The 18,025-nt window shown below is 51.9% G+C and overlaps 1 protein-coding gene across 2 annotated transcripts; it reads right to left on the bottom strand.

The window, feature by feature from the left end:
* Positions 1-44: 44 nt before the first annotated feature.
* Positions 45-8,029, bottom strand: VRK3 (VRK serine/threonine kinase 3). Of its 2 annotated transcripts, XR_007380024.1 has the most exons (13): positions 7,846-8,029; positions 7,398-7,777; positions 6,620-6,672; positions 4,884-4,950; positions 4,135-4,219; positions 3,568-3,667; positions 3,117-3,209; positions 2,664-2,796; positions 2,005-2,125; positions 1,626-1,687; positions 610-758; positions 316-382; positions 45-155 (listed from the first exon to the last, which is right to left on the bottom strand). XR_007380024.1 is itself a non-coding variant. In XM_048961792.1 (12 exons), the coding sequence occupies exons 1-11, from the start codon at positions 7,983-7,985 to the stop codon at positions 610-612; spliced, it is 1,383 nt and encodes a 460-aa protein (XP_048817749.1). In that variant the 5' UTR covers positions 7,986-8,029; the 3' UTR covers positions 103-382. The 2 variants fall into 2 exon arrangements, 1 of the variants encoding a protein (XP_048817749.1); XM_048961792.1 differs by having other exon boundaries at positions 103-382.
* Between the last annotated feature and the right edge of the window lie 9,996 nt (positions 8,030-18,025).

Raw genomic sequence — 18,025 nt, 5'->3', positions numbered from 1 at the left:
GTTTGTTTGTTGTTTTTGTTTTTTTAATATAAAATTTGTTTTTACATCTATGAATGGCTCTCTGTGTCGCTTTTATGGCTGGTATCCGTTCACCTCTGCTGAGCTGGGGGATGAAGGCTATTTACATCCATACCACAAGCAGGTGGGAGAGGGCCCTGCGCAGAACATGAGACTCAAATCACAAATCTGCTGCACTGCCATGAGGAAAGAAAGCCAAAGCACAGCCTTGAATATTCCCCCAGTAACCCCATGCTGCAGGCTGTGTGTGCTTTCCAAAAAGTTTATTATAAAACAACAGTAGGTAAAATCTCTCACATCTTTTGGAAAAGCTTCACACTGCATAAAGCTCTGAACTGTGTTGTCCTGTGCAAGTTTTCTTGACCTAAAAGGAGACAAAAGGGGAACATAAATCAGTTTGTACAGTTTCCTCCCTGTAACTCAATGGAAAGCTGAAACACCACGGAAAACATGATGAAATGGCAGGGTAGAAAGGTCTTAAGCTACAGCAAGTGGAGATCTGCTGAGGTAATAGCAACAGTGCTCCACTGCTGCTTGGAGTGCAGGGGACTGGTGCTGTGTGCTGCAGCAGTCTGAACCGTGGGCACTTACTTAGGGCACTACCATGATATCCACAGAGTCATAAGCTGAAGCTTTCAGCATCTGCAGTGGCTTTTTGAAGAGCTGCCGCAGGGCCTCATAGTTTGGCTTCTCCTCATATTCCAGTGCCATTACTTGCTGCAGGTAGCTCTGAAGGGCAGCTGCAAAGCACATAATGTCACCATGTAGATCCACACAACCCATCACCTTCACAAAACTGGCAAGGAACATTTCCAGACTCCATTCCCTGCAGAGATCACTCCTCAGCCTTGGCCAGCTGCAGAGAGAGGAAAACTAAACCTGGGCTACAGTGGAAGTGCAGCCAGGAGGTCAGGGAAGGGATTCTCACCCTTCTACAGCTACAGAAAGACCTCACTGCTGCCCTTCAGTACCTGAAGGGGACTATGGGAAAGATGGGGAGGAAACTTTCTACAAGGGCATGAAGCAACAGGACATGGGGTAATGGCTTTACACTAAAAGAGGGACTGGCTTTAGATACAAGGAAGCAATTTTCCACTATGCAGGCCCTGGCACCACTGTCCAGAGAAGCTGTGGATGGATGCCCCATCCCTCGAGGCGCTCAGGGCCAGGCAGGATGGGACCCTGAGCTGCCTGAGCTGGGGGGAGGCATCCCTGCCCACGGCATGGCGGAGGGTGTCAAACTAGATGCTCTCTGAGGCCCCTCTCAGCCCAAACCATTCTATGAAAACAAAGAACTAATATAAAGTTTAAACAGGATGGAGAAATGACCTCAAGCCCCAAATTCTGCATTTTTAAAGCCACTAGAACACTGGCCTCTTCAGCAAGTCTTACGAACGTAGATGTAACAGGTAGCAGCCTTCTTTGCTTTGCTGCAAACAAGGGCTTTGTTCTTAGGAGGAGCCTGGCAGCTGGTCTGTGCACTGCTTTGTCACCACCACCACCACAAGCCATCCCAGTTAGCACCCCAGTGTGAGGAAAGCTCTGGCTTCAAGTATGGTCAATCCCCTCTCCCTCCCCAAGAAGCCCCTAGGAAAGCAAGCCTGCACCTGGAATCGACCTCTGCCTGCTGAAGCACTGTTGGAGAAGGCATGTCACATCATTTTTGTACCTGGAAGAACCAGTGCAGAGAGCTGTCAGAAGAGAAGCAATGGAGCAGGCACTGAAGCATCCTGTCTTTGACAAGAACAAAATACAAAAAAGGCCAAATTCAGATGGTCAGGCTCTAAATGCTGCTGAGAGCTGGGTTCACCAATAACCCTTTCACCCGGGAGATAATTTTGGCCACCTGCTTCCAGTGTGACTTTCCAGTGGGATTTATCCACACCACAATAAAGAGAAATCGTTTGATCACAGTCCTCTAGTCACAGAATCGCCCTCAGTGTTTCCTTTTGAGCATTTCCCAAAAGAGCAGATGAATACTCCTACATTTCTTTCTTTTCCATCACAGTTTCTACTTTGTCCAGCTCCTTAGACCAAGGCAAGAAGCCACAGAGCCATTTCAGAAGACAGTAGCCCAGGGATTCCAAGTCACTCCGTCGAGACGGTGCTGAAAGAAGAGAAATTCACATGCAGAAAATGGATTAGGAGCCATCCCAGGGGAGGTCCAGCTAGCACCTCTCCAAAGGAGCACTTCAGCACTCATGGCACATCCTCAGAAGTGTCTATTTCTGAGACCCAAACAAGTAGCTAATCTGAACATCCTTCCAGCTCTCTGCTTCAAGGTCAGAGTGGAGTCTGTTTTGGGCAGGGATCCAGCCTAGCTTGAAGCAGATCCCATCTAAGCCAGCATGAAGCAACCCAGTTTTCTATTCCTTGCACACTTGCAGGAGCCACGACCCCAGATGGAGCAGGAACACCCCTGCACCTCTTGCTACAGTTGCTGAGTAACCTGGCAATTCCCCAACACAGCAGCCTGGAAAGAGGTTTGAGGAAACAGGCCGAACAGAAACTGGGTTCCAGGTGCACATACATGCCTGGAAAGCAGCAGTAACAAGTGGCAGCAGGAAGCCCTAGCTTCAGAGAGCCTTGCTACAGAAACAGCTTCAGGCGGGCTTTTTACCAGCTTGTGTCAGAAACAGACTCACCTGCTCCCCTGTGGCTGTCCTGGCTGATAAACTCTATCGTGCCCTCATGAGGAGTCCTGCTGCCTTCACGCCTAGCCACATGCTTCCCTTCTGGGCAGTAACGGAAGGCAAAGTAGTAGCCTGCGAGGGTCACCTGGAAGACAGCAGGAAACACACTTCTGAGCATTACTACTTGGGGCCAAGACCACAGGCTGTGCATCTGCTCTGCTTGCTCCACAGAGGTCTCCAAGTCAGAGCCTGAATCTTCCCTCTGAGTAATCCCTTTATGCAACACCAGGTGGCTTCTAAGGTTTCCTGCCTTTGGGTGTTAAACCTGTGCATCCCCCAGTCCTGCACTGCTGCACGTGAACACTGCATGAACTGCATTGCTCCCCTGCTCTAAAGCTGCTCTGTCCCACTTGTATGAGCCCAACTCAGTTGCCATTTCCTTGCAGCACTGCTCCCACTCAATACCTGCGTGAGGTCTGCTGGGTTCACATAGATGTTGTCAGCTGTGATGTCCCCATGCACATACTCATTTTCGTGAAGGTACTCCAGGCAATCCAGCTACAGGTAAACAGAAGAGCAGAGCGTATCAGACCGACACACTCCTCACTCAGCACCCAGGCTTCCACTGAGCTGGACCCTGCTCCCACATTTCTTGTAGCTGTATGGAGGATACATGAGCACCATGTCCCACAGCCTCTGATTTTCAAGGTTTCTTTCATCCTCCTTACCTCAGATTCCTTCTATTTTACACACTGCTCAAGAGATGCTACTCAGGTTTACAACAGTCTCTAGAGATGCTACTTTAAGAGCCAGCAAACCCCCCTGGATTAGCTTTAAAGTACCTTTAAAAGATGAGGGAGGAAGTTATATGCCTTTCCTTAACAAGTCTTTTGGAAAGTGTTGGCTCCCTACGTACCAGCCGGACTGCAATCTGAAAAGCTGCCTTCTCATTCAGGTGTAAGTTGTCATTCAGAATGGACTGAAGAGATCGCCCTAAATCAGAGAACACCAAAAACCTACAAAAGACAAGGATGTAGCAGTGCCTGCCTGGTACAGAAGCCCTGCAATAGAAACTCAAGTGATCTGCCTGGATTAGAACCCCCCCCCCACTACTTCACACTAACCTGGGCAAAGCTTCCCTCACTTAGGTAACAAAAGTTCCTCCTACAGGAGTTTGTTGCAGATAAAAGAGACTGAGATTTTTTTTTTTTTTTAAATTTAAAAGGCAAGAACAAGGTGCCACTGGGCCAGAGGAGCAGAAGCCGCAAATGCAATGGCTACACCAGCAACCCCAGGGACTAGAGGAAACAGGATGGCGAGAGGCAAAGCATTTGTTAATAAATTAGGAGAGGCACATTACATTCAGAGCCCAGGGAACAGCGAGAAAAAGGACAGTGCACAGCAAGAAGGGAAGGAGGAAAGCCCAGGAAGATGGCAGTGCAGACAGAAGAGCTCAGCTGTGCTCTTTACAGAGTCACCTCACCTGTATTTATCTGCATGCAGTCCAAAGCCAAGACAGCTGGGGATGCCCAGCAGGGGCAAAGAGTGCAGCTTCTTCCACTTCTCCACTAGGAGGGAAAAGAGTGCGGCAGATGCCAAGCTGTTTCCATACTGATCTGCCCCAGAAATGCCAGCCTAATGTGCCAGGGTGTTGGCATGTCAGTGCACATAGCACTGCAGAGCAAGAATAAGACAGCAAGGATGCTGGGAATACCAGAGCAGGCTACAGCATGTGCTTGCTGTGGGGCTACATAAAACAGCAAGGGGAGAAGAGAGAGCCAGGAACAGCAATGGAGAAGCAAATTCTACAAACAGGTCTGCAAAGGATTTGAGTATAGCCCTCCCAGAAGTGTTCATTTGGCAGGAATTCCCCTATCATGTCTGGTCAGCTTTGTTGACTTTAAAAACCTGAGCGTGGGCAAAGTAAATACTTGACAGCAGCTGACAGAAATGCCTACAGAGGGAACACAGAAGGGAACAGCAGCCCGTCAGGCTGTGTGACAATACAGCTAAGGCTGACTAGAACAAGAGAGCTGCAAAATGCCAGTGCTGTGCCCTCTTAAGGTACACTGCTGGAGAGCAGGCCTAGGATTGAATTGCTCAGCACTGGCACAGAGGAAGAAGCAAACTGGTTTATTCTAGTGCGGCCTTCTGAGAGACTTAGATAACAAAGGAGAGATGACAGCTCTCCTAACAAGCAGCCTAGCCTTCACCCTACCAAAGAGCACCAACCTCTGTCTTTCTTTGCAGCTCGCTGGAAAAAGTTCTGTTCATTGTAGATTTTACTGTCTTTGACATCCTGAAAGAAACAGAAAGAAAACACATTACTTCAGCTACATAGTTCCTGCTAGAAAGGGAAATTTGGACACGATTGCTACACAATCTTCACTATACATTTGAAAGAACTTCCCCTGTCCCACCCTCTTCAGAAGAAAAAAAGAAAAAACAAGTAAGAGAACAGAGTTTGGGTCTCTTATCTCACTGCTTAGTGCTGCACATCAGCACAAAGCAAGGCAGCAGCTGCCTCACGTCTCAAGCACCACCACTAAGAAGCATGTAGGTTAACAGCAACAATGCAAACCAGCCCAGAGTGAGCTCCAGTCCTGAAGCTGTTGCATTAGGAGCCAGAGGCAGCCTTCTTAGCCACAGCATGAGTAGGTTATTTCTGCAAGCAGGTGAGTTCAAAAAGCAGCTGTTCTGTTTTATGCTAGCTGACAGAAAACAAGACAAGCAAGAAAGTCTGTAGTCACCACGTTTCCCAAGTGTCTGGGTGATGCTGAATTCTTAAAACCCATCCTTTTTACAGCAACCAGCATTACTGCTCTTTTAGTCCTGCTGCTAAGAAGTGACCCGACAGCTCACAAACCAATACACAAGTCTGAGTGCCCACACATGTTTATGTATGCATACATGAGTACTCAGCTCAGCACAGACTAACATGGGAGGGATGCTGTGCAGGGAGGAGGTGGGCGTTTCACTCCCTGCTGTGTTCGATACCACAGGTCCCACCCAAGAGGAGCTCTGCTTTCTGCAGGATCAGCAGTCTCCAGACAGCACAAATAACCACATCACCAAAGATATCGTGCATCTTGCCTGGGAAGCCAATGTGAACTGTCAAACCCAGGAACTGAAACACCCTCTGCTGCAAAGCCAGGAGGTGCCAAAGGTGATGAGTTGTGAGTGTTATGCTCATAAGTGTGCAGAGCTCCTCACCTGCTTGTCCTACTTCAGTAGCAGTGAGCTGTCTCTTCTCATTAATAACACTGCTCTCACTCTCTGACACATTACTCTGATAGCAGAGCGAGTAATTTTACAAGTGCATGTGAGCGGGCACCACTACAGCCCTCACACAGCCATCATTCTGCCACCAAGCTGTAATCACAGAGCAGCTATTACTGAAAATACCACATTTCTGGAGATGCCGACCCACCCAGAGACTCTGGCACTGCGTCTCTCAGTGCTGCTTCATGGCACTGCTTCAGCACAGCCACCAATCCTGCCATCCCCAGCTCCCCCAAGACTGCAGTAGCATTTGTGCACGTCATACCAAAACAGCACACCTGATGCTAACAAAGCAGGAACCTCACACCACTGCATTCAATTCTAGAGATCACCCAGCCTGCTGGATGAAAGAGACAATCTCCTGGGATGAAGGTTTTCTGCTGTTGTTTTAAATTAAATTCTCCTAATTGTTTTTGCACCATCAGGGGAAGAGCCAACCAAGAAGCTCCTGGGAAGTTTTATCTGTTCCCTAAGCAACGGGACCCTAAGCTCCCTCACTTCTCTAAGGAATACACCCATGGCAATGAGGACGGTGAGTTGGTGCCCACTCCATGGGAGAGCACAGCCGTGGCCTTTCAGATCACATTCTCTGCATTCATGGGACACTTTGGTGACACAGAGCAGACAGGTCAGGCCCAGGATGCAGCACTACACACTATTCCTTACCCAAGCGTATCAAAACTCACAAGTTTGAGGGAGAATCTTTGCTTTTGAGGGCAGGTTCCAGATGCTGACTGTGCTGTGGAAGGATGGAACAGATGTGGTTACAGAGCACAGAAAAGAGGCACCTGCGGTGTCAGCTGCATCGCTCAGCACCGCCTGCACAGCTGACTTCTGCTGATCCTCTGCTTCTTGGTCTCTGCAAAAGCATCTCTGTGACGGTGCTTACCAGTGCTTCTACAGAACAACTCTTACCTTGCTCTGGGGGCTCAGCACCCCGACATGGCTGCAGGTGCAGCACTGCTCAATTCACATAGAGCTACAGCAGTATGGGCTTTGTACATAAAGAACAAATTGTTAGCAGAACCTCCAAGGCACCCTCCATCAATTTGTGAGCACTCCCTCCAGCTCATTTTGTAGTTTATCAGAGCTGGATGAGATCACGTCTGCAAATGCACAGCCTGCATTACGCAGCAGTGAAAGTGAGCACAAAGATGCTAACGCCAAACATCAGGCAAAGCTTCAGAGTGGAGAAAACTCCCCCTGAGCAACTTCCAGGATTGAAATGTTTCTTTTGGAAGCCTACAACCGCTCAGGCATGCACTCAGGCTCCCAATCACGTTCCTGCCTGCCCCGAACTGACGCGTGACACGGAGACGCGCGACCCGCAGGGCAGCAGCAGCGCAGCCAGGCCACTTTCCGCCGAGACGCACAGCAGCGTGAAGCGCTCAGTGCCAACGTCTGCGGTCCGGAGGCCCCGGGGTAGCGGGCCCCCCCACCCCCCCGCCCCTCGGGGTCCCGCACCTTCGTAGAGCAGCCCGCAGCCGCCTCCCTGCTCCAGCAGCCGCCGCAGCCGCCAGCGCCCGGCGCCGCGGTCCCGCAGCTCCTCGCCCTCCGGGAGCGGCTCGGCGGGACCGGGCCGGGCCTTGCGGGGCGAGGGGGAAGCGCGCCGCGCCGCGAGACACGGCGGGCGGGGCGGGGTGCGGGCGGCCGGCGGGGAGAGCACCGGCACGGCCGCGCTCCGCTCACCCCCGGCGGCGGCCGCGGGGCTCGGGGCCTGCGGTGGCGGCGGGCCGGCCGCGTCCCTCGGTGGCGGCGGTGCCGGCAGTCTGTCGCCGCAGGCCGGGCAGAACCTGAAGGTGGGCTCCACGCCGCCGCCGCACTGCGGGCAGAACCGGGTCACCCTGCGGGCACAGCACGCAGCGTCAGGGCCGGACCGGAGCGGCACGGCCCGCCCGCTCCTCGCCACCACCTGTGACCAACGCGGGGCGGCTCCTGCTGCTCCGGCTCCTGCTGCTCCTCCTCCTGCTGCTCCGCGCCGCCATCACGCGCGGCCCCGACCGCCCCACGGCCCCGACCACGGCTCCGCCGCCCGCGTCCCCGCATCGCCATCACAGCGCCCGGCCGGAGCGCGGCGTGCGCATGCGCACAGCGAGGGGGGGGCTGCAACCAATGGGGTGGGCGGGAAGGGGAAACGGAAAGGAAAGGGAGGAAAAGGGAAGCGGAAGTGGAGAGAAAGGGAAGCGGAAGAACTGCGGTGTCGCTGCGGCCTGGAAGACTTCCCAGGCCCTGGCCAAAGGGGGTCCCTCAGAAGCCACGCCGGTTGCTGGGGCTGCTTCCTGCACTGCGGCTCAGCCTCCAGCTCCCTCCTGAATCCCCCCATCGTTGTGTTCCCCTGTAAACCTCCTGCGGGCCCCAGCGTGAGTGCTGGGCTTCAGCACAGATTTATTAAGCCCCACCTTACAATATATGCACACACATACTCACATTACTTTTTAAAACAGTGTTAATTTGCGTCACAGCTCTGTAATTCCAATGGTTGTTGCCTAGGGAGCAGTGATCACATGCTGACAGCATGCTGACAACACTTTGGGAAGAGAATATCTGGTAATCAAGAATATGAAGTGCTTTACCAAGACAAAGCACATAAAGCCATTAGGAGCCATGAGGAAAGTGGTGGGAAAAGGTGGGCAGGAAAGCACAAGTGGGGAAAGAAACCTTGAAGATTTCAAGAGCCTCTAATCATAAAGCATGGAATGGCCTCGGCTGGAAGGGACCTCAAGGATCATGAAGCTCCAACTCCCATACTGTGCAGTATGCAGGGCACCAACCTCCCCAATTAATACCAGACCAGGCTGCCCGGGGCCCCATCCAACCTGGCCTTGAACACCTCTAGGGATGGGACATCTCAGCCACTCTGGGCAGCTGTTCCAGCACCTGACTGCTCTCATAGTAAAGAACTTCCCCCCACTGGGCTGTCAGGAGATGAGTGACTCCACCGCTGTTCTTGGGCAATGGGATGAGAAGCAGGAGTCAGATGCAATAAGGGATTGCTCTAATGCTCCAAGCTGCTGCCCCTTGCTGCCCATGGGCAAGCAGGGTGTAGGAAAGGAAAGGGGTGTGATGGTTGTACTGGGTGTGCAGCTTTTCACAGAATCACAGAATTGTAGGGGTTGGAAGGGACCTCCAGAGATCATTGAGTCCAACCCCCTGCCAAAGCAGGTTCCCTACAGCAGGTCGCACAGGTCGGCATCCAGGCAGGTCTTGAACATCTCCAGAGAAGGAGACTCCACCACCTCTCTGGGCAGCCTGTTCCAGTGCTCCGTCACCTCACTGTAAAGAAGTTCTTGCGCACATTTGTGCGGAACTTCCTATGCTGCAGTTTCCAGCCGTTTCCCCTTGTCCTGTCTCCACTCACCACTGAAAACAGTCTGGCCTCGCCATTCTGCCCCCCACACCTTAGATATTTATAGACCTGGATCAGGTCCCCTCTCAGTCTTCTTTTCTCAAGGCTGAAAAGACCCAGTTCACTCAGCCTTTCCTCATAGGAGAGATGCTCCAGGCCCTTCACCATCTTTGTGGCCCTCCACTGGACTCTTTCCAAGAGATCCCTGTCAAATCAAGAGATCCCTTTTGTTCAAGGAGAAGAACCACACCATGCAGCATGAGACCTGAGGGAAGGGGGAGAAAGTGGGAGGTGGGGGTGGCAGCGCTGCGGTTGACACAGGCATTGTCCAAAGAAGCAGAACCCCAGAGATCCCACATGGGCCCAATGAAGAGTTTTGCCAAGTGGGGAGGAAGGAAGAAGTTTCAGGTTTGCCCTTGTGGATAGACATCTTTCTGTGCCCACACCAGTGCATTGTGCTCTTGATGCTGAAGGCAGCTGCCCGGGGCTGGGGAGTGGGTGCACGGCCCCTGAACTCTGAGCAGCAGGGAAATCAGGAGAACAGAATGCAGGCGCTGCTGATTTTGACCAGTTTGCTTTCAGACTCATTGCACAGTTTCAGGAAAAGTGTCCCCACAGTATAAGAAAGAAAAGGAACAAGGTTGGTTGAAAAGGAATAGGGTTGGTTTTAATTGTTTTTTGTTGTTGTTTGTCTTAAAATATACAATCAGACTATGGTGTTACACTGTCAATGATGTCAGACAGTTCCTGAAGGAGCTCGTCCATATCCTTCTCAGTATCCATGTCAATTTCTCCTTCTAACTCATCTCCAATGATTTCCATCATTAATGTCTCGATGTCCTCATCCTCGGAGATGAGCGCTTTCTCCGCCTCTGTGCAGCTCAGCTGCTGCATCTGATGTGCTGCTTGTGAGGCACAAGGCACAGAGTCTGCCACGGAGTCTGCCTGGCTTCCCAGAAGCAGTTCCAGACTGGGGAGAACAAGGAAGAGAACAATCAGCACCTGACATTTCTAACTGCAGGTACGCTTTCAGCTACCAACTGTGATCTGTGGTTAACCCCTCCCGCACCTCACGCTCGCATAGGGAGGGCGATTCAGTTAACCTGAGGCTGCCTTGAGAGTGCAAGATACCAGCAGGCACATGTGTCACAGTGGGAATTGATGTGTACAGACAGAGCAGTTTGAGTCCAGCCAACAGGGGCCAGGTTTTGTAGCAGAAGCACACTGCCAGCCTCATTATTTGACTGTAAATGCGTGAAGAAGTCATCCTCTGCATAAAGCTGTTTACTGACTGAGTTCCTTGTCCCCATGGCATACTCAGCAGAGATTCTGAGCGAGCAATTTAAGTTATTGCCGATGACCTCCTTGTTTGTTGGATTATGCCATGGCACATCTCAAACACCCCATTTGTCCCCTGATGTGAAAGAACTTATGTCCAATGTAAAAATGGCACTGACAAAGAACAAGTTGTGGTCATCACCTGCTAGGAGGTGTTTCAACTGCAGGAATGGTCACCAGGCTGTCCCCAGGCAGGGCTGGAACGATGGCCTAGGAAGAAACAAGACAGTGTGTATGAAGCATGGCTCAAAGCTTCCTAAGTAGCTTCTTTTCCCAGAGAAGCTGTGGATGCCCCATTCCTGGAGGCATTCAAGGCCAGGCTGGATGGGTTTCAGGCTGTCAGATCTCGTGGCTGGCAGCCCTGGCCACAGCAGGACAGCTGGAATACCGGATGATCTTTGAGGACTGCTCCTCCCTCCCCTGGGCACTGCTGAGCCTGAACCCAAACACAGAAGCTCGGGGCTCCTGAAGAAAGCGTCCTCTTGAAGGTTACAGTGACCTTGGGTGCTTTTAACAGCGCAGCATTCGTGGACAAAATCCTTCACACCCCAGAGCAATCTGAGAATTGTAGAATCACAGAGTCTTACATAATCCTTGCTCTACATCTACCCAAAATAGAGGTCTTCCACAAGTACCCTGTGAGACATCTGCTGCCTTCAAAGGAAACAGCAGACCTGTAGAACATTTGCAATGTCCACCTTGACTTCAAGTGCAGTGTAAACCTTCCGTATGCACTGCTGCTGTTGCTGCTGCTCTTACCATAGGCAGTTTTCTGGCTGGGGGCTCATCGGTGTCCTCAGCAGCAGACGGTTCCATGTCCGCTGCTTTCCGCTTCAGTGTCTGCTTCCTGGGGAAGGTGGATTTCCAATCAACAGACCTGAGGTACACCTTGCGTCCAGCTGCAGTAAAAGGAAGAGGTTGCTGATAAGGTCTTGCTGTGCCTCAAGACAAACCCCCGTTCTCTTATCATTCCCACAACCCAACCCACAACAAAGCTAAATACATTTGGCCAGCGGAATTACATTGCCATGTCCAGGATTCTCAGCAATGTTTTGCACACAGCCATCTCTACCAACAGCGCATCGAAAGGAAGAAAGAAACCCACGAGCTGCACTCAGCAATAGTCCAGGGCAAGGAAAACTCTGACACACAACAATGCTGAGTGGCAGCATCACTGTGCTGAGGCACAGCAACAAGCTCCTGGTGCTCACCCTTGACTCTCTTCTTGAGAGGCAACTCGCTTGCTTTGCCCTTCTCCTCACATCGCTTGCGCTTTTGCGCAGCCGGGCCATGGGAGGAAGATGGGATGTCACCTGCAGAGAACAGTCCAGGAGAGAACAATCAGAACATGGGAGTAGAAAGGCAGCACCTCAAACCCAGATGCCTGTTCAGTATCTGTACCTCTCTCTGCTGCCTTCTCAACCTCTGTCTGGCTCTCCAGACTTTGTGCAGGGCCGCTGGTCAGAGGAAGGCTCGTGTCAGCTTCTGGCAGAAAGGAGACAAGAAATAATTGAAGAGCATCTCTTTGGAGGAAGGTTTCAGCACACCAAGCCACAAGCTTCCAATTTTCAAGCATAGTTTCTTGCATTGGCCTTTCCCCTGCTCAAATGTTGTGCCATTTCTGCAGTCGGCACAGACCTGCAATGCATTGACCTCTCTCCAGAAAACACCCACCCCTATTCTGACAGCCAAAACACAAACCAATATTTCACTTATCACCACTCTTCCCTGCGCTCCCCAATGAATGGTTACCTGACATCCTGCACCTGCTCAGAACTAATATTCATCATTAAGTCTGTCATGCTTCGTGCCATCAGGAACTCACCGTCACTTGGTGGTACAGTCGTTGCCTTCCCACTGCGTTCCTTCAAGTGAAGGAAAGGGCAGTGGGCTTTCTGACAGCCTCCCGGCTGATTCTCCCAGTAGCAGGGAATCTCACTGCGCTTCTTCTGAAGAGAGAGAGAAAGGAAGGGTCATGGAAACAGGCAGAGGAGGTTTGCAGAGAGATGCAGCGCTGCAGGTCGTGCCTGAGGGAAGTGGAGAGCTCATCTTTAGGCAAGCACTCACATCAATTTTTGTGTGTCTGAGCCTGCAGTCGCTGCTGGAACAGCGACCCTGCATCCACAGCTTGCAGACCTCTTCACTCCCCAGAGCCGCTTCGCAGTGGCGGAAGGGACAGCTGTCTCCCTGCAAGCAAAAGGAACATAAGAGCACAGCCTGAAAGACGTCCGTGCTGTCGGCCCAGGTTGGTAGCAGGGAGCGCACAATCCCACTGCTGATGAAGGCAACGCATCGCCAGCAGGTCTCCCCCTGCTCCAGCCCTTCCTCTTCAAAGTGAGGAAAGGAAGAAAATCCAGGCAAAAGACTCCCAACCATACCTTAAAGCAGACAGAGTTGAAATAGAAGTGGCAGTCGACTCCTTTCTGAGGCATGGGGAACTTCTTGGAGCAAGGTTGGGCTGTCTCCAAAGGAATTCCCCGCTCTTGGAAAGAGGCGGCTGCACTCTGGGACTGCTTGGACCCAAGATCACCTTTCAGAGTGGAACCCTAAGGAAAGAGTCAACAAGGGAAGAACCATGAGGAATAAGCATTTTCCCAGCTTTCTTCGTTTATGTGACTCTCAAGGAGTCTCAGAAGCAGCAGGTTGCAAGAACTGTGCCAAGTCTAGATCCAACTTGTGTCTAACTGCCACGACTTCTCCCAGCAAGCACTGTCCTCCATCTCACCACCAGTTATACACCTAGCAGCACGCGTTTTGCGTTCCTGACATGAAAATGACTCCCTTCATCTTCTCCTCTTGCTGCAGCTGCAATGGATGCACTGCTACGACTCCCACGTTTGACAAACCTACAGTTCTGGCTTACCAGGCACAGCTGCAGTCCCTCTCCCTTCCAGCTCACACTCCAGCCCAATGGCTGAGCAGCACCGTCAGCGACAGCGGGCAGCACCCGTCAGCCACCACCACTCTCACTGCCAGCCGGGACGAGAGCTTACGCAGCGTGTCCACACTGCTGCGCAACGCTCACGGCTGTGGCACTCACTGGTGGCAGCCACGGCCCCAGCACAGTGCTTGTGATGTCACCGTGCTTGTGATGTCACCGGACAGTGCATGTCCCCAGCTGAGCACCCGGCTCTCCACCGTGACTTCAGTGGGGTTTTGTTAAAAATGTACTGGATACGGCACAGCCAGCGCTCCGTGGGTCATTAAAGCACAAGTTGCACTGCGTCAAGTCTGTGCTCTTCTTCCTTTGCCCTGTCTGAGGTGAAGGCTGGGGCCCAGCAGCAATTTTGTAGTGGCAAAGCTGTGTGGCAATGGTCACAGCTTGACTTGAGACAGTGATTGAGCACCTGGTGGGAAGGCAGGGCAGCTCAGGTGCACACAAACCCTTCCCAGACATCACTGAAGGGTTGGCAGTGGAGGCAAGGGTGTCTGAGTGGAGATCCCTGCTACCTGAGGCCTTCCAAGGCTCAGCAGCTTTTTTCCTTTCTTTCTGTGTCCACAGCTGCTGCACTTGGGCAAATCCTCCCTTGCTGCAGCCTAGGACTTTGCCACCCTGTTGTTACTGCTGCACTTTGCATTGCACTGTAGCGTTACACAGGGGAGTGACGGCAATTCGTCATCCTCACCCAAACGTGTGCCACAATCTCTCAGAGAATCCATTTCCCCTGGAAACAGCCATTGGGAAGGGCCTCGTTTGAGCTGGGAACTCCTCCCCAGCCCAGCTTTTCTGCTGAGACTCCTTCCAGCCACCACGCAGCACCAAGCCCAGCTCACCTCTTGGTCCAGGTCAGTCCAGGCTGTGCCCAGGTCACACACACGCCGCAGCGGTGCTTCTGACGGGCTCTCAAGGATGATCCTTGCCACAAAACGCTCAGAGCTCAGTCTCTGTGTGCCACTCGCTCACTAGAGCACCAGCTCTGCTCGCCACGGAGGGCCAAGCCCTGCCACCCCAGCAACGACTGTGACCTCAGCACGGTTCCGCATCACTCCTGCGCTTTCATTCCAAGCAAAGGAAGCGGACACCTCCTAGATCCAAATTCTAAGAGACCGACACAGGGGTCACCCAGTGGGGTTATTGGAAGTAAGATAACAGAGAAATTAAGGTGATTCTTGTGCAGCCATCTCGGGTCACCCTCTTGCTCAGGCGCCACACGATTGCACCCAGGAGATGTTGCCTCCACCTTGAAGGCTGGAAGGATTTGAGCCTCAGAATTTGATCTTCCAAACAATTAGCAAGCATTTGGATGAGCCAGCCCTCTGGTTTTACGAGGACAGACACCTCCTGCTTGGGAAGCAGCGAAGGCAGAATAGCTCTGGCCGTGGGCCGCAGCACTCCACTGCCAGGCGCCGCTCAAACTCCTGGGCTGCATTTCCTCCTGGGCTCCCACGCACGCTCTGGCTCTCCTGCAGCTTTCTGCAGGTTTTGTGGCTTCCTGCTGGAGAGCTCCTCACGTTCTTCTGCAGCTGTGCCCCGACATCATTACTGCCACCTCTGGTACCGCACCAAGAGATGCCTCAGAGTGCATCAGCCTGGACTTCCTGCTCCCATCAGCAGCTGCTCCCACGCCGACCTTCATTCACAGTGCGATCCTGGCCACTTGCAGCACGAGCTGCCCTGCAAGGCAGAGAAAGGAAACGTGGGATTAGCACAAACACGGAAGCCCAAGGCTGTGTCACCACCTCCTATTGCAGTCTTGCAGTCAGTCTTACAGTCTTGCAGTCAGTCTTGCAGTCAGCTGCAACTGCAGCCTTTGTCTGAATAAAAACAGGCACCTCAAATTAAGTGGGACCTCTGAACTGAATAATTGCCACAATCAGAAATAGGCACTGAAATCGCTTGCTGGAGTTCAAATTTGAATTCTTGTGCCTTTTGGAAAATATGGACTTGGAATTGAGGGATACAAGAAAAATGGCATCTTCTTCACTGTAGGCGGTAAGGGTTGGAAGTCGGACTCTAACAAGAGGAAGTTTTCCTTTTCCTTGTAAGGCACAAAGCGATGGGATGATTTCCCATGCCTGCAGAAAGCCTGATCTGCTGTGCCACAGGCGGCTGAGTGAACCAAAAGCTGTGCTGCCCATTCAGAAGCACGTGGGGCACAGGCAAGGGGGGGGTTACACAGCGGCACATGGGATGTGAACGTTCCTTGGGCACCTTTTCCCCATCAGGAGGGAAATCCCTTTTCTCTGCCATGCCGTATCCCTACCTGCTCCGCAAGGCTGTGTGACAGTCAGCACAGAAACGACGCAAACGTTCCTTTGTCATCACGGCGGTTTTCAACAGATCCACATGATGAGACTTCAGTTTGCTGTGCGGGCTCCTGGCTGACACCGCCATTTCCAAGCCATTGCTTCCTGGGGGCAAATAAAGGAAAACACTTGAATGAAATTTCATGCAGAGATTGCACATCTCACCAATCTTTTACACAAACCAGAGTGACAAAACAGGAGATGTGTGCAGCGGCATCAACGTCCCAGCTGATGAAGGAACGTAGAGACAAATATCAAACTTCAGAACATTGTTCTAACACAACGAGGGAAGCTTTTTTTACAAAATATTAAAAGCAAACAAACAAACAAGCCCTCAGTCCCTTCTTGGGTGCCAGGGTCCCACGCAGAATGCTGTGTCCCCCTTGGAATGTTGGGTTCTCTCCCTGTGTTCCTGAGTTCTTGGGGCACTCCATGAGCTCCATGTTCCACCTACCACCCTTCTGAAGACCATTTGATATCTTTACTCAGCGCTGCCCCTCTTCCCTTACTCATCCCAAGGGCTACTCACCCACCTCCAGACCCCAGAACTGTGCACCCAATCCCATTCCCATCCTCCACTCGCAGTGCTTTGTCCCCCTGTTCTCAAGATGGACACAGATCCCACAGAGCTGTTCCTGCAGCTCTGTCGCCGCAGTCGCTGTCACAGCACTGTCACCACTGAAGGCCACGTGCACCCCCAATAGCAGCACCATCCTTTGCTGTCCCCCCTTTGCTCCGTGCACACTCGGCCCCCTGACATCAGCAGGAGCAGGGGGACAGAGCACCCAGCCTCCTGGAGGGGTGGCATCAGCAGGTCAGTGCAGTGGGGACACTTCCGTGGTGTTGGAAATGAGGCACTTGGAGTGCACATGGGACAGGGAAATCTCAGGATCCCTGAGTTCACAACTCCAATATGGGGTCGTGGGGTTGTAGATGGGATGGGGAGATCCCGGACACCCCTGTTATGGGAACCGAGGACTAGAAATACGACGGGGATCTCCCAGACTGCTGGTTCCACCACTGCTATGGGGACCGGGGATGGAAATGGGATGGGATGATCCCAGACACCTGGTCTAAGTTTTTCTAAGTTTTTAGATAGTCTTCACCATTAGAAGTCATCACCAGAATAAGAAAAACCATTCAGCGTGTTAGACATTTTTTATTGTCTTGGCCAGTACAGTAAAGGCTGGAGTTAAAAGAAATACCAAATCTCAAGGAGGAAGGATCTTGCACTTGCTTACTTCTTGGCTCCCCGACTCAGTGATCTTTGCCTTCCTCTGCTATGCTGGAGAAAGGTGAGATCTAAGCAGCAGCAGACGTTATGATACAAGGTGCACTCAGAATGGGACTGTTGTATGGCCGGGCTTCTGGCCATTCTTACCTCCTGCTGTTTTCCTGTGATGCTGGGCTACGTGCAGGTCTTATGATCCCAGCGTTTTCTAGTCCCTGCAGCATTCTAGAGATTTCCTCTTGCCCCCTGGGAGTCTATCCTATATGTTTAGTATTAGTAATGTGGCACAGATTTGGCAAGGAATAGGCTCCAGTTTTGCACGGCCTCTTAATATCACCTGCGCCACCCAGTACTAATACATCTTCCTCTCAGTCTGAACTCTCCTACGGTCATCGGGAGAGTCAGACCCAACCTATGCCCCGTATGTACTCTGGGACTGTACAGCAGACACCTTATTATACGCCCAGGGAGGGAGATGCCCAGCCCCCAACTTCAACCATGTCTGGGTTACAGGGACGGTCTTTCCCCAACCCCACCAATCGTCATTCTATCTCCTTGGAATTTGGTTGGATCACCATAAGCAATTGATGTTTCTGCACCCACAGGTTGGTTTTCCCCTCTCCTGGCAGGTCAAGACACACTGCAACCTTTTGCAGATTATACCTTTATCTTTCCGACCCTCAGTCAAACCTCCAGCATCAGTTAATGCTCTCCTCCCTCTGCCCACTTACACCAGTTATCACAAACCAAATCCTCAGGGAATGTAGGCTTTGGGTGGATCTCACATCTTGGTAATGGTGTGGTGGCTCTCTTTGTCATCCTGCTGACTCCACCAATTTGGCATCACAGGAAATGACAACTGCATTTCACTTGGTTCTACTGAGAAGCCACGCAAGAGTTACTGATAATTTAATGATACTGATAATTTTT

Source organism: Lagopus muta, chromosome 15 (assembly GCF_023343835.1).
Source record: "Lagopus muta isolate bLagMut1 chromosome 15, bLagMut1 primary, whole genome shotgun sequence".
Lineage (NCBI taxonomy): Eukaryota > Metazoa > Chordata > Aves > Galliformes > Phasianidae > Lagopus > Lagopus muta.
This window is presented reverse-complemented; position numbering and strand designations above follow the sequence as displayed.

Coding starts and splice junctions, on each gene's coding strand:
- VRK3 (XM_048961792.1), bottom strand. CDS start 7,985: ATGGCGATGCGGGGACGCGGGCGGCGGAGCCGTGGTCGGGGCCGTGGG. Junction 4,951..6,619: donor AAAGATTCTCCCTCAAACTT/GTGAGTTTTGAT, acceptor TGTTTCTTTCAG/GATGTCAAAGACAGTAAAAT. Junction 3,668..4,134: donor CTGCATGCAGATAAATACAG/GTGAGGTGACTC, acceptor TGTCTTTTGTAG/GTTTTTGGTGTTCTCTGATT.